At 32.0% G+C, this 16,593-nt stretch overlaps 1 protein-coding gene across 2 annotated transcripts in view; it reads right to left on the bottom strand.

The window, feature by feature from the left end:
* The window catches only part of Hpr1 (THO complex 1-like protein Hpr1), a 44,035-nt gene that overhangs the window by 7,722 nt on the left and 19,720 nt on the right, over positions 1-16,593 (bottom strand). For both annotated transcript variants that reach the window (XM_076463913.1, XM_076463912.1), the window contains exons 10-18: positions 16,285-16,422; positions 14,572-14,672; positions 12,601-12,667; positions 10,858-10,908; positions 9,121-9,230; positions 3,239-3,301; positions 2,647-2,712; positions 568-651; positions 56-209 (exon numbers count right to left, since the gene is read on the bottom strand). In XM_076463913.1, coding sequence (XP_076320028.1) covers positions 56-209; positions 568-651; positions 2,647-2,712; positions 3,239-3,301; positions 9,121-9,230; positions 10,858-10,908; positions 12,601-12,667; positions 14,572-14,672; positions 16,285-16,422 — 834 coding nt within the window. The remainder of the gene's footprint in view (positions 1-55; positions 210-567; positions 652-2,646; positions 2,713-3,238; positions 3,302-9,120; positions 9,231-10,857; positions 10,909-12,600; positions 12,668-14,571; positions 14,673-16,284; positions 16,423-16,593) is intronic.

Here is a 16,593-nt window from a genome sequence, read left to right as displayed (position 1 = left end):
AAAACTTCTCTGTCACAATCATGCCATATGCTAAATCTATGAAACATACACTTACACTTTGTGGGAGCTCTTTGGCTATTTTTCGAACCATTGATTCCAGATAAATTGGTAAACGTTTGATTGGTTGGTTGCTGTGAGTAAAAAAATGAGGACTTTTCTGGGACAGCAACCGCAAGGCTCGCCAGCCGTAATTACCATCATACACATGTCTAAAATGTAAACAAAGAGTAATTTGTTATAATTATGGGGCATAATTCATTTATGGTAGGTTTTATTGCTATTTATATTTATATGCTGTAAATTTCTATTTTCTTGTATTGGTAAACAGTTTTAATTTAAGTGTTGCTCTTTCTTTAGTTACAAATTAATCGCTGCAGTTCTGTTTCCATAAAAAAAAATTTATCTGGATTAGAAAACCAGGTTTTTAAAATTCTGGTATTGTAACATCCACAATATTACACTTATACAAGTACAATTATAGTTTTTAATGCAACATTATAATAATTACTATTTTATGACATGTTGCACATATACTATTAAAACTAGATACTTTCTAAATGTTCTTACTTGAAACAATTTTCTATCTGATTTGCTGGATCAGTTTGTTCAATAGCAGCTTCAAAATACTTCTCCAAGGATGGTACAAAGTCCCTACAAACATAAAACATTGTTATTCCTTCATGAAATGTTTATGTCAGTAACCTGTTCTCTCATACCATCATACATGCTGTAAACGCTCACATCTTGAATTTCTTGAATTAAATTGGTTGTTTGGCATTTTATGGTGCAAAGTAACTAGACTACCTATATCAAACAACCAGTAAAAAAAATTAAAAATAAAGTTAAATTATTAACTTTGAAAAAGGTAATAATGTTAAAATAAAATAAAGTTCAATTTTAGAATTAAAAACTTAAATAGCACTGAAAAGACTAACTTTCCTTTAAAAACTAAAAACCTTTGTAAGGTGGACACAGTGTCATCATCGTCAATAATACCATCCAGTATCAAAGGTAAATCTGTGGACAAAACATGTCTTCAAAATGGTGCTGTTATGATAGTTATAACGACAGCATTACAGTAAAATGTGGATTACTGCAACCTGAGTGTCACATAGACCACACATCGGTGCATCAGTCCCAGATAAAGGAAACAATCAGTGACAAAACTGTGACCAATGCTTAGTCTAGTTAGGACAATCTCCTCCTTCTGATCTATGCAAAACAAGACGATCAAAGGTTTTTATCTGTAAAAGCTTGTTTTCACATTGCTCACTCCAAATCGACTGTCAATTGGCTCGGAGCCAAACCTTGAACACAGGACCATAATCCATGTATTGAAGAAGCACAGCAGTGATAGTGCCAGAGCAGACAGAATTAGCTGCAGTGTCAGCAAGCTTGTACTTGCAAATATCAATGTGGTCTGGTATGCAGAAGAAATGGATAGAAGTAGGTGTTAAAGAAATAAGTCAGTGGATTATGAATATCGGCAAGAATAGGGTAAGAATTAACATGAAGCTATTCCAGGGCCAGCAGAGAGCTAAATAAATTGGTGAAAATAGTACAATTTAGCACTGAACACAGAAACTGTAGAGGGGATTCTGTGGGCAACCACCAAACCACAACAAACCATGACAGAGCTCACAGAGTTACCCGATTTTGAACCATCCACATAAATTGGAAGGGACGGATGGTTTAAGATATTCAGTAAATAAAAGATGGTACTTCCAATTGGGAGATAGCTGCTCTGAATCTTCAAAAGGTTGTTGTTCACCTATGGTATGTTTTTTCACTATTTTATTTTCATTTGGAGGATCCATAATAAAGAAAGAATATTTTGGCACCCACTGACCCTACCCACCATGGAGACTTATGAGGGGACACACTACAATGCCAAACAAAGACACTGAAGCAATGCCAAGGTTTTGTTAACACTGTACCCAAACACCAGCTTCAGACACAATGTCCACAACACCCATTGAGAATGTCCAACACTGGAACCTGGATGACCCTAGTTCAAGTAGACCAGCCAACTGACACTATAGGAGCCACTGCAAGGCCACCCATCTACAGGAATTGAAGGGCAGAGTGGTGTATTAGGATTGGATCCCTCAACCACCATATTCCTCTCCTCCCCTTCATGAGTCACCACGCACAGCAAACAAGTGGGTGGATATTTATATCCTAGAGGATGTAAACTGAAAGTACAAAACCTTCTCTGGGATATCCCCTCACTATGTACAAGAATCCACACTGAGAGGCCATGAATTAGAAAACTGTATTCAAGTGTCAATTATGTTAAACATTAAGGTGTTATAAGGACATAAAAAAGAAACAGATACACGTATTAATATTAAAATAAATATCTGATCAAATTGTATGAATGTTCAGAAAACTATTGATATACAACATCAAACTGACCACTGTAAAACCAAATCTGATAAACCCTGGTTAATTCAATATCAGTGATATTTGGCTGGCTGTACAGAAGTTAACTTGTCAATGAAGTTTCACATTTTAAAGTATTCTGATGAACAATTATCAAAGGAACAATACTGTTAACTAACAAATATAAATATATATAAATATTCAACTTTTAATTAAAAGCTATATATAACAACAGCATTTCAAGGTAATAATGAATCTAACCGTTTCTTGGAACGACAAGCTTCCCAGTTATCAGGACAAAGGTTCCACAGTCTATTAAGTTCAGCACTGCAACAGAGAAAACTACATCAAGCTGCATGTATTAAGCACACCTTTAACATTAAAGCTAAAGTACACAGTTATTCCTAAGATAACACATATATCTGAAATACTTCTGAAGCAAACTGTTTGGGGTTGCATGACATTTTGTATTACAATGTAACTGATGACATACAAACCATTTAAAAATTAACACAATTACTACAGTTATTACAATTACTCCATCTTGTTACTGCTGAGATCCATTCACCAATGTATATTACACAGAAAATGACTGATATCTAAAAACCCAATTACTTGATTAGCTGCACTATATAGACCTCACATGTAGTGAAAAGTTTAGAAACAAGTTGGTAATATAACATTTATACATACAGTTTCAAGCACATGTGCATGTGCAATCAACTGTCACACTTTGAAAATAAGATTTCTACAGTTTCTATAGTGTCAGAGCACCAATTAATGGTACACTCACCACTACTTAGGTGAACAAAAGTTGCACTACAGTGTAATAAAGAAAATGTTCAATTCTCACTTTCCAAGTAAGATCTTTCCTTGACTGTCTGCTGCATGAATCTCATCTCCAACTTTTCTTTTCCTACAAAATAAAGAAACATAAACATTACTAAATGAAATCTTTCTCTTACTGCTAACACAAAACTATGTTAAAAAGCACTCTTTCTCCTCAAAACTAGGGAACATGGAATGTTGTTCAGAAAACTCAATTAAAGATTAGGCTGAACAAATAGAAGTGCCACAGTTAAGAAAACTCAAATATATCAGTTTGAATAGCTAGAAATGACATAGTTAAGAAAACTCTTATAGATCACCCTGTATAGCTAATAGTGCCTAAGATTAGAAAACTCACTTATAGATAAGCATGAAGATAGAAGTGGCATAGTATCAAAAATGCAGTCTGAATAAATAGAAGCATCACAGTTCCAAAATCTCATTTGAAGTCTGAAAAGAAGCGTTATCCTGGAGTTTTATATTTTAACAACTCTTAACCTTCTTGTTATAGGTAGATTAAAGTGTGCATGTTGCAACCTTTCAATTTAATTGAACTATTTTATCATGAATATAAATGAGTAAATGTGGCATAAAAATGTAGTCACTAAACCAACTTTTAATACATTCATTTCTTTACAAAAAAATCTTCAACTTACCCTAATACAAAAATCATAATATTTGTTTTCTAATTAATTTACCACTCCTCTTTGAAGTGCAGAATTTAATGTACATTATTCATTATCAAGTGAATAATATTTGGGGAATGTTTAATTTTTATACTCTTCAATTTTATTTGTTTATGCCACACACACTTGTCACATCCTGTCTTTCCCAGATTGCCAATACTTCTCATTGATGTTTTAACCTAAATTATTTATAACCAATAGAAAGGCAAAATTTTAATCTATCAAGTTATGCATTATATTAAGTTTTTTGTTTGTTTGCTTTTATTTTCTTTTCAGAACAGAACACTGTCTATTTCATCTTCAGTTTGAAAGTTTTTCTCATGGTGTCTAACTATAGCTCTTATGGTATAGTTAGAAAGCCAATTAAATTATGATATTCTTTATTCAGTGGTATAAAAGTAACTAAAATGCAAAAATTAAAAATTCATTAGGTTAATTTAAATAAAGTGATAAAAAATAATAAAAAATTAATAAGGTATACTAAAGAGTAGCTAGTGCAATATGTCGTTCATATGTGTTCACCAAGTGACTTATAACTTGTGTCGCAAAATTATTAGTTAGATATTAGGTTTAAAAAGCAACGATTGGTTGGTTGGTTTCGTGTTTTATGCCACAAAGCAACTAGGCTATCTGTGCCAAATATCTAATAAAATGTTAAAATTAAAGTAAAATTCATAAAAGGAAATTAAGGTAAAATAAAACAAAGTTTAATTTTTGAATTAAAAACATAAATAGCATTAAATCCAATTTTTATATCTAGTTTACAGCAGTAAGAAAGAACGTACAGTAATACAAGTTTTAAAGGTCTTTCTGCAGCATAATTTTAATTATCATAATGCACCAGGGTGACTAACAGGTAAATTCAAACATCAGCATTAGTCACCTGAAGTTGGCCTTTTTAGTCCTGATTTTCAGTTATTTGATGTTACAGCCATTTTTTAATTTCATATTGAACTAGTTGTACTTTAACTCTTAAAAAATAATTGTATTAAAAAAAGGTCTAAGGTCTTTAAAAAATTGAAAACATTTGTAAGGTGGACAGTGTCATCATTGCCAATGACACTGTCCAATGTCAGGGATAAACCTTGGGACAAAACATGTCTAAAATGGTGCCGTTGATCAGTCGTAACAACAGCAAGACAGTAAAATGTGACTTATTTTGACCTAAGTGTCACACAGACAACACATTGGTGAATCAGTCCCAGATAAAAGAAAACGATGAGTTAAAAAACTGTAACCAATGTATAGTCTAGTTAGGACAACTTTATATGTGGTATAAAGGTCAGTTTACAGTAAAAAATAAGCTCCAAGAGCTTTGTCTCAGGGTCCATTGGTAGCACAACTTCACAGACTCAGGGTTCGGGATCAAGGTGAATACCCCATTGACTGCAAAAGTGTATGCAAATGGTTTTAGAGAAAGAGAAGTTAAAACCGTTTGCTGTGGCCCACTTCAATAAATGACTGAGGGCAGTCTGTAGCTGGAAGTCTCTGTTGTTGGAAGAGGATTCCAGCAAATAAGGACGTGAATGAATGATAGTTTTGCATCTTGGGGTGGGAGAAAAAGATGTACCTAAAGAAATGCCCGTACCTGGAACGAAAGGAAGTGGATCTTCAGGTTTGTTGGTATGAATGTTAGTGATAGAGAAGATGGATGTTGACGTTGATTTATCAACTTTCTTAACCATGGAGGCCAAAAGAATTTTTATGTGGTTTGAGAAGGATTCTTTTGGAGGCACAGTGAGATAAACCTACACTCCCACTGTAGTAGTGGAATGAAGTGCAGCAACATATGTCTGAGATGAAGTGGTGGGCAGCTACTTTCGAGCATCAGGGTAAGTAATGCTTTGAATCGTTTTCAAATGCTGCACCTCTTTTTCTTCTAATCATTTAGGGCAAGAATAAAAGTAGAATGGGTGAGAGCCATTGCAACTAATGCAATGAGGGTCCATTTCACACTCATAGACATCATGGTCCTTGCCACCTCAACAAGCACGCATCAAGGAACCACGACATGACGTCTTCGAGTGACCAAACTGCTGGCACTGGAAACATCTGAAAGGGTCTGGAATGTATGGCCATACCCTGCAGTTAAGATAAACTGCCTTAATGGTGGCAGGTGGATGAGGTGATGCAAATGTTAGAATGAGGACATTGGTTGGCATCTTAATTCCATCTTTGTGAGTGGAGATACACCACACTGCAGAAACTCCTTGGGTAAAGAAACCAGCAAGAATCTCTGACTCAAATCCCTCTCAACAATAACTCCTTGTGATGAATTCAAAGTAGCATGAGATGTAACCTCAATAGATATATCTCCAAGTGCTTTTAAATGCAAGAGGAACTCACTGTGTTGAGATGTGGGTGTTTTCACTAATATGTCACCAAATCAAAGCTTTTTTACTTACTTTGGAAAGTCAGCAAGTCCCTCTAGTCCCTTCTAAATGAAAAAGGGAGACATCTGCCCTAAAGGTTTGTCTGAAAGAGAATGCAGTATAAGAAAATGAGGTGCAACAGGTGTTACAGATGTTGAAGATTGCTACTCAGAATCTTTAAGACGTGATCATTTACCTTTGGACTGTTTTTTCATTATTTTATTTAAGTTTTTATCTGGAGGATCCATAATAAAAAGGAATATTTTAGTGCCACTGACCCCACCCACCAAGGAGCCCTATGAGGGAATGCACTACAGTGCCAAACAAGGACACTGCAGCAATGCTAGGGTTTTGTGAGCACTATACCTAAATAGCAGCATCAGATACAATATCCACAACACCTGTTGAGAACATCCAACATTGGTACTTGGTTGACCCTACCCCAAGTGGACCAGCTGACTGATCCAAGGGGGACCCACCACAAGGCCACCCATCTGCAGGAATTCACAGCCAAAGTGGTGTGTTAGGATTGGACCCTCAACCACCAGGATCCTCTCCTCCCCTTCACAGGTCACCATGCACGGCAAACATGTGGGTGAATGTTTAGATCCAAGAGGAGGTAAACTGAAAGAACAGAACTTCTCTGGAAGGTCCCCTCACCACAGAAAGCAACAGATCACAAGATTCATAACTCCGGGAACACAAGTCTCATGGTGGTTGGCCTAGTACAGGAGATCTAGTGTCTGAAAACACACAAATACAAACTTGGTTCCCTCTTGCTTGGTATTAAAGATGATGACAGCAGAATTATCAGAATGAACCATAACCACTTGCACCTGCAGGAGCAGAAGGAAATGATACAGAGCTTGATGAACTACCAAAGATTCCAGAATGTTGATATGGATAGTAGCCTTCTTGACTGAGCATTGACCCAAAATCTCTCAGGAATTGAGGAAACACCCACCCACAAAAGAGGCATCAGTGTTTGTTTGCTTCAATTTCTGTAAAACTACAAATTCAACCTAAAACAATATATAACACCTTAAGTACAATACCACTAAGAAACATAAAAGAACCTTAAATATTGAACATACAAGCCCACCCAAAGAATCTATAAGAGAAAGAATATGAAAGTAAAACCTACCTTGAAGAACACGAGAATAAAAAGGCACCCAGTTAACAATAACAAATTTCGACTCAAATTTAATCCACAGTTAGATGTGACTAGTAGTAAAATAATAAAAACTTACAAATTAAATAACATACAGTAAAAAGGAGTAAAACTGATGAACCAAAACAGCTAAAGGTACAATTACCTAAACATATAATGAAAATTAAATGAAAACAATGTAATAATCAAACTCTAAATGCAAATTTAAAACAAAGTAACTTACATGGTAAATGCATTATAAAAAATCTAACTAACCAATTACTGAATAGAGAAGATATGAAATAATTAAATTATCTAATGTGGAAATTAGCCCAATCCAAAAAAGCACAAAATAAGTTCATTAAACTTGAGTATACCTACTGGGAGTGAAAAATATACACTGAAAAACAAACTAACCACATATTTACTGGGAAAAAGAACAATACTTAACACAGAAGATTACAAGGAGGCATGGTAACAGGTGAAAAACGCCACAGAAAGGAATTGCCATACAGCAATTATATCCTTTTGCACAGAAAATCAAAACATGAAGGAAAAAATTGTCAGCTGAGGACCAGTGTCAGAATCATTGTCTACTAATGTGAGAATTTCATCATTTGCCAAATTAAATCTTGAATTGATATGAACAAAGTAATATTCAGAAAACATAAATAATTGTAAAACAAATAAGAAACAATGGAAATCACACACAAGAAATTGGATTTTAAAGTTAAAACTTATTACAATTTGTAAACAAGCACAATCAAAGAACAAGTAGAAATACACAATTACACCCAAGATGCCAATTTTAAAAATAAGAATTGTGCTATAATAGTAGATGGAGATAACTGCATAGATGATGCAGTATGACTATGACTGGTGGATGTTAGTTACGTAATCAGCTCATATCCTGAAATGGCAAGAAAAAAAAAGGGTATAAGAAACTGGTGTGCTGTTAGCAAAAAATTTAGCAATGCTTAGAGAACAAACCAGAATTGAGAAAGTTTAGGGTGAGGAGAGGTATTACTATTTTGGAATTTAAATACAAATAACTACAACTCCATCTCAATAAGTTTTAAACCTAAAAATATTTTAGCATAATTAATAAAGTAAAAAACAAAAAAATAAAAGGTATCTTACAATTTACTTTTTACATTTTTTTTTGCCTATTCTTAAGCATAGATATATACTTACAAAATAACTATTATCCCTTGAGAATTTAATCATACATGTCTAAGTTCTTATAAGAGTTATAAAATTAAAAACATGATAGAAACTATATTAAAAGTTTGCTGTGATATTCAAGATATGCTTTGTACAGTATTGTATAGTACCATAACTTTTCTATGAGTCATGAAAATGGCATTCCTATAATAGTATTTCATATATTTATCATTTCTTTTTTCTCTGAAAGTTAAAACATACACATACAAATTAGAATTTATCAAACTGTCATGACACAATCCTGAGATAAGATAGATATTCCAAAATATGAATTACTAGTCTTCGACTAACAGTTTTATGTATTATAAATGAGAGGAAAGTAAAAATACTGTATGTCTTAAGTAGCTAATAGGATCAAACCCCATCTCTTATAGTAAAAATACAAAGTTGCTTTTCTCGTTTTCTTGGACCCATGTGTTAGCAAGCAAATGTTACTTAGTAAAACTAAAAAATAACAATAAAAACATTTTCAAACCTGGCTGGTTTTTGAACTTCCTTTTCTTTCTCAGGTTTACCAGGCAAGTTAAAATTGGGACATCCTTCATTCTTCCATTGATTCCAATAATCCTCTCTCTTCAAGATATGCTAAAATATTAATACAAATTAGTTTACCAAAACTAGTACCATCTGAATCTTGTTTATTAAAACACTGAAAACAAAAAACTTTCGTGCTGCTTTGTAAATGAATTATATTTAATAAGTTTATGAAAAATGGCAGACAACTTTTAATTATGATGAATACTTGTGGGTTAACAATTTCAATTGTAATTTTAATTTTGATGGAAATCACAGAGTTATGGAAGAAAACAATATTGATGTTATGGTTGATCAATCTCTTATGGCATTCAAGAGATTATTTCAATTGTGAAAGTTGCTCACTTGGCAGCATTTAGAGTATTCTTTTTATTTAATTTTAGCAACATATTCTAGGTAACTTAGTAAGAGCAAAATTAATTCTAAACTAAAATTGCTTTTCATTGTTTTAAATTATCACAAATTTGTGATCTTGGTGCTCCAACATTTTGTTTCGTACAACATAAAAAGACCATTTATAGAGAAAAGTACTTTATTAAAATATGATTTTTTACACTGCATTTTAAATAATCTAATGGTTGCTATCTGAAAATCATGTCCAAAAGTAAACATGTATGACAGTAAAATTAGTGAAGAGATAAACACTCATGTAAGAGACATGTACATTACATGATTATTACATAAGGTATGTAATAATAAGAGTAAATACAATATTACAAACATTATGAAATACACAGTCATATGAGATAAAGAACACAACCACCTATTAAAGTATGAAACAGTCATGTATAACATTACAAGAACACAACACCAAAGAAACAAATAATAAAATACATAGTCACACAGATAAGGAACAAAACCACCTATTGGAACAAGAAAATATGAAGAATATGATTACAAGTACATACTACTGTAGAAAAAGTTAATTATGTTAAAGGACAAACCCTCTAATATCAGGTAAAGTAGATTATCATATGGAGCACAAAATTAGTTTAAATCACAGATATATAATATGTACTGTGTAAATAAATGATAGTAATTAGTCTTTTTTGAAAGCTTCCACCTGGTATCTTGAATAACACAATGTGACAATTATTGATTTATCATAACATTGGAAAAGCTAAAAATTACATTATCTGCAACACTACTGGTAAAAATTAATGTGGAAAAAACAATTAATCAATAAACCAGATTTTCAAGTAACTTATTCTTGAATGCAGATCACATTTTCACAGGTTGTCTGTCCACAAGTAGAAATTAACTGAATCAAAAGTGGTTTCAAGTATGTAAGTATGATGTCAGAAACCAAACCAATCATTTCAAAACAATCCTACAGGGAGTGTGAAAAGTAATTTATTCCATTCATATTAGTTTGAGACCTGAAATAAATTCAATGAATATAGTTTGCACATAAAGAAGTCCTACCAATTTTCAAATACTGATTAAAACTAAAGCTTAATCATTTCAGTGCAGTTCTAAGTATCTTACTTGAATGATCTATTATGAAATCTCGTTTGATTAGTTACATGAACATAAAAAAATGTATAAAACATCTGTAAGGGGCTTTTAAGCAAAATATACATCAAACCTATATGAACAAAAACTTACAAATGAAGGAATCATGAATACAAAATTTGTTTTTCTTAATTTCATATCACATTTTAAACAACACACTCACCGCAACATTTTTGGAAAAATTAGATCCATCTGAAGAAGTCTGTTCTAGAAGCTGCAAATTGAAAAAATACTAGTGTTACAAGGTTTATTTGTGTTGTGTCTAACCACTAAAAGGTAACGAAATTTTCAAGAACTGTGTTTGAGACCATGCACTATACTTGCAACTACTTCACTTTCAGTTGTGCACATCCTGGTAGTCAAAATTATAAACTACAATCCAAAGTTGAAATCTGCATTGTAACAAGCTTTAATGAAGCTGGGGTCAATCTCAGACCACACATCTCTATAAACTCTCCACAGATTATCCACTATACAATTTGTTAGCAATTTAGATCTTTTATCCAACTTTATCCAAAAATTAAATGTCAATAAAATGTTCATGAAAACAAATTTCCACATATGAATGTTTCATTTTAAATTTTGTTTTGCATATCATTGAAGGGAAAGGTAATGAATATACATTTTTAACATAATAATGTCATTTAACCTGATTGGCTAGAAAGGTTTAAATAATTCTTACTCAAATTACCAAAGGATGTGGCCACACTGAAAATCATTAACATATTTAAGTCAAAGCAGCAAACTACATCACTTGGGAAAAGATATGTAAAGTGTTCAAGACATAAAGCAGTAAACATCGCATTCAGTATGAAAAACATCAAAAAATGATTTTATGTCAGAAAGCAACAAAGTTGGGATCACACTGGAAAGCATCAACAAATTATTGGCCCAAAGTTAACAGTCATTATGGTAAAGATGAACAACTCAAACTGTTTAAGAAATAAATACACTAAAATGTATTTTTTTACACAAGTCATATAAAAAAGCACATAATTCAATTATATACTTGTTATAACAAATATTAGAATGTTTCTAGCAGTACAATTCGAAGTTGATATCCAGTTCTAATCATACAAACTCAGGAAACACTCCAAGTAAGTCTAACAATCATATTGTGAAGTACACAGGTAATTAACTAAATTATATTAGATAATAACATAATATTTTATGCATAAAATATAACACATACATCAATGACATATTAATTAGAAATATCTTTTCATATTTCTCCTAATATAGCCATTGTAATGCGAAATAATGTGTGTGTAAAAAGTAGTGCTTCAAATTTATCTTTGATCTCCAACAGGTCACTGCCCAATAACATTACATTCAAAACCAGAATTCATTACCTGAATTGAATGATGATAACAAGATCCTATGACATGCAATAACTTACATATATGCAGTTTACTATTTTAAAAGTCCAATTTTGACCTAATGTGGACAAATTAAAAGAAACATGAAAAGAAAAAAAACATCTCAGTTCTCTTGTTTTATTATACTTTTTAGGTTTATTGATTTTCCAATATATTGCAGGCTTTAACCCCTTAAACTGCAAATTTTTTACTACTATACTTCATACATTAGTAAAATTTCATAGAATCCTTTGTCTCTCATTGTCAGCCCAACTAATGAGTTCTTGAACAGACTGTAAAGCTGGGCAGTGATTTGTGGGAGATATTTTTAAACATCTCTGATTTCTAGCTGTAATGGACAATATACCATCTAATATGCATGTAACACAAATGCAAAAAATTAAAAGATCCATATGGGTAAATGAAATCCTTTTTTTCTTAAAACAAGCATGAAAACAAATAGAGTTTACTTCATATTTTACATCAACAATCAACTTTTTTCAAAAATGTATTTACTTGTACCTTTTTACCTCATATCACACATTTACCTTGTATATCCTGGCTGTAGTTTCTTTTATCCACCCTAGCTGTTCATCTGTTAACACAAAGGACTCTCTAAACAAGCATTAAAATAGCAGATATTTAATATCAGAGAACAAATTTTTTTTTTTCACTATAGAAAGTGATGAGCTAAATATAAACTTCTTTATTGAAATTATTTCACACTTATCATTTGTTTTAGCATGTTTCTCTATATCAGTTTGAAAAGGGCACTTACCCTTTACAAATAGCTGAGAGTAATACCAAAATATGACATAAATATGAAGCCCCATTAAAGGTGGTGAATTCATAATACTTGTAAATGTTTTATAGTTATTAAAGATTCCTTACTGTGGTGTTGGAGTTCACTGAAAAGAAGCACCATCATGATTTATTAAGACACTAGATATGTACTGCTCTCTAGTTCTTCATTCAATGAATACAAAACTGAAGTACAAATACATTACTATGCAAAATTGTTATGACAAGAGAATATTCTGTCATCATTTCCATTTGATGGGGCTAGTTTTTCCATGCCATTATAGAATGTAAATTTCAACACTATGGTAACACTTCATTGATACTTGTTGACAACTGAATGAGCCAGGGTGATAATACTTATCATACTTTATAATTCCCATATATTTGTATCATGGCCATGTCATAAGGGTTCTGTTCTGCTTAAATGAAAATATTAATGACACTTAGGGTCTGAAATAACTGTCATGGAACCTATGCAGTGTCTTAAATATAAAGAAAGAAGCTAGCATATGGTACCAATATATGCTGAAAGAAATCAATTAAATAATACTTCACAAATAAACCTTCATAAAAACAATGTTTAGCATTGTCTTAAGTGTTATTGTCATGCCATTGCTAAAAAAGTGCAAAGTACAAAAACTGAAATATCGATGATTGGAAAAGGGTGTTATGGATGGGTAAGTCCAAGTCTGAAATATCTGATTCAAAATTTAGGGTTGTTATGTCCAGCAGAAGAAAGGTGAAAGATACTTACCTCAGTGCATAGCACCTACCATGAACCATGGCACTGTGATGGTTTGGGAATGTTTTTATGCTGAGGCAACAGGAAATATTTGCAAAATAGATGGAATAATGGATCAGCACAAGTACCATCAAATACTGATCTGTCATGGTATACCCAATGGTTTGCATGTTACTGACAAAGGATTCTACTACCAAGAAGGTTATGACTCCAAACACTCATCCAACCTATGCAGAAATTACTTAACTAAGAAAGAAGCTGCTGGAGTTATTCAAATGACACAATGGTTCCCACATAACCCCATCTTGAACACAACTGAACAGAATTGGAAGCTGATAAATCAAAAGTTACTTCCAAAGGAGCTTTATGGGAGTGTATGAGAGATATTTGAAGTATATTCTCAAAGGACAATTGCAGCAAAGCCTGAAGGACTATTTGCAGTTTTTAAAGCAAAAGAAGTGCAAACAAAATGTTAACTGTTTGTTGAATTCAAGCACTTCCACTGTGTTTCTGTTGTACTAACTAAATATGAAAATTAATAAAATTTTAATGTTTCACCTGCAATTTACCTTCTATTTTTCTTTGAATCTAGCCTGAAATTAATTTTTGACTTTTTCCTCACACTTTTGCACAGTACTGAATATTTTCAGTGAACTCTAAACACACAGGTACAACTGTATGCTAGGTCTAATATTGCAAGTCAAAAGTGCTTTTGGATAAAAAAAAAAAAACAACAAAAAACTTGACCAACCAAATAAACAATGTACATATTAGGAACAATATTAAAATTTATTCTCAATTTATATAACAATTATGTGCCCAAAGTATTCTCTTTTTAACCAGAGGTATTGAAAAAGAAGCATAAAGCTGTTTTTAATAGATAAAATTACTATAGAAAGATAGTAAGCTTTACTACAGTTTATATTTGATTTACTATGAAGGAAAACCTAAATACTAGAAGAAAAAGTGAACTTACTGTTTAAACTTCACAGGAGACTGAAGGTAATGGAATAGGATAAGAAACTGTATCAGTATATAACGTCTGAAATTGATGTCGCTCAGTTCTAATTCCAGCAACTAAAATAGACAATACTCGAAATATTCAGTAAATTTGTATAGAAAAGTACATAAAAACACTAATTTAAACCTTGTTTAATATCAGCAAAAATTAAATAAAATATCAAAAAAAAAGAGATGAAGAATGTGTTATGCAGGGTTAACCATCAGGTATGAAGGGAATGTGAAATACACACTATTTTTAATAAATAAAGTTTCATTCTAAATGCAGAGTTTTGCTATTTTAAAGAATGATGCTCTTTACTTTTGTATAAGTAGAATTAAAAAAATGGTCTGAAATCATACATGAAAATGCACCCAGGTCATTTTACACAGAAATTTCTCTCTAGATATTGAATCCCCCAAACAAAAATCATTGGTAGGTTTTCAATGCTATACTTCTTATAGTTTGTTTGTTTTGAATTTCACGCAAAGCTACTCATGGGCTATCTGCACTAACTGTCACTAATTTAGCAGTGTAAGACTAGAGGGAAGGCAGCTAGTAATTACCACCCACTGCCAACTCTTGGGCTACTTTTTTACCAACAAATAGTGTGATTGACCATCACATTATAATGTCTCCACAGCTGAAAGGGCAAGCAATGTTTGGTGCAATGGGGATTCAAACCCATGACCTTCAGATTATGAGTCGATTGCCTTAACCCACCTGGCCATGCCAGGCCACTTATTATAGAACCTGGCAATTAACTTGATATAGTTAATTATCTATGAACATCAATTATTGTTATATAAAATAACTGAATATTACAATTAAATCAATTAATGTCACAAATACTAATCATGTTCTTCATTTTTCCAATTTTTACATAATTGAAATAGTGCTACAGATAGCTTTGATTTATGAATATTTAGTTTATGTTTTTTACTATAAAGTAATTAACTTCTCATTAAAATGAAATTTGTGTAAAAGTTATCTGTTATGAAACAATTTTTCACTATTACAAAATTCAAATGGCTCATAAAACTATTTTTCTTTGTTCCAATACTGAAATACCTTCAATCACTATGCTACTTTTCACTACTATATAATTCAAGTCAGTAGTTGACGATCCTTCGCTAGTCAGTAATCACTATAGCCTCTCATCCTCTTCCCATCACATCAATAAATTAAGCAGCAAAAACTTCTGTACTCGCAGAGTATTTTATTAATAAAAATTTTTATTTCATGTTCTTTTTATGTGTTAATTGTAATAAATATTTTTCTTACATTATTGTGAAAAAAAATGTTACATTACCATGGCCAAAACATTTGGTTCAAGAACACATCTTCATTTTTTATCTTTAAAATAATGTAAAAAGAATTTTCAATTTAAGCTAATTCTTTATACATTATACTCTCCAAGAACGTACCCCCTATCAAAATCGAGGGGTACCTGTATTATGATTTCTCATTATCTTCAATTAAATGAAGGACTGTTCAGCTTAATCAATCAATTTTATAACTCATAAAAATAATAACTATTGTTTCCTTGTTTCAAAGTCTCATGTGACAATCATCAATTAGCTGAATGCAATCAATTAATGTGTCTGATATTAACTGATTTCAATTTCCACTAACTGTCCAACTCTAGTATTTAAATAATAATGACAAGTAGTACAGTAACTTTTATACCTTTTGATTTGTAAGATACTTTGCAAAGTAAACTGGTTTTTCAGATGTTGAAGCTGTATCATCATTTAGCTTCCACTTTGTTGTACGCACATCATCTAGTTTGAAACTACCAAATGCTGACAAAACATCCGCAGAATACTGAAACAAATCAAGATATTTGCAAAGTGATAATTTTCCACATTCCATTTTAAAAGAGATTGTAAATTTATTGCTAGAACAAACTTCAATAATTAATGACAATAGCGCAATGTAATTACAAATTTCCATGTTTAAAAACATATCAAATGTATCTAAGGTAACAATTTTCCA

The sequence above is a fragment of the Tachypleus tridentatus genome, chromosome 10 (genome assembly GCF_004210375.1).
Source record: "Tachypleus tridentatus isolate NWPU-2018 chromosome 10, ASM421037v1, whole genome shotgun sequence".
Lineage (NCBI taxonomy): Eukaryota > Metazoa > Arthropoda > Merostomata > Xiphosura > Limulidae > Tachypleus > Tachypleus tridentatus.
This window is presented reverse-complemented; position numbering and strand designations above follow the sequence as displayed.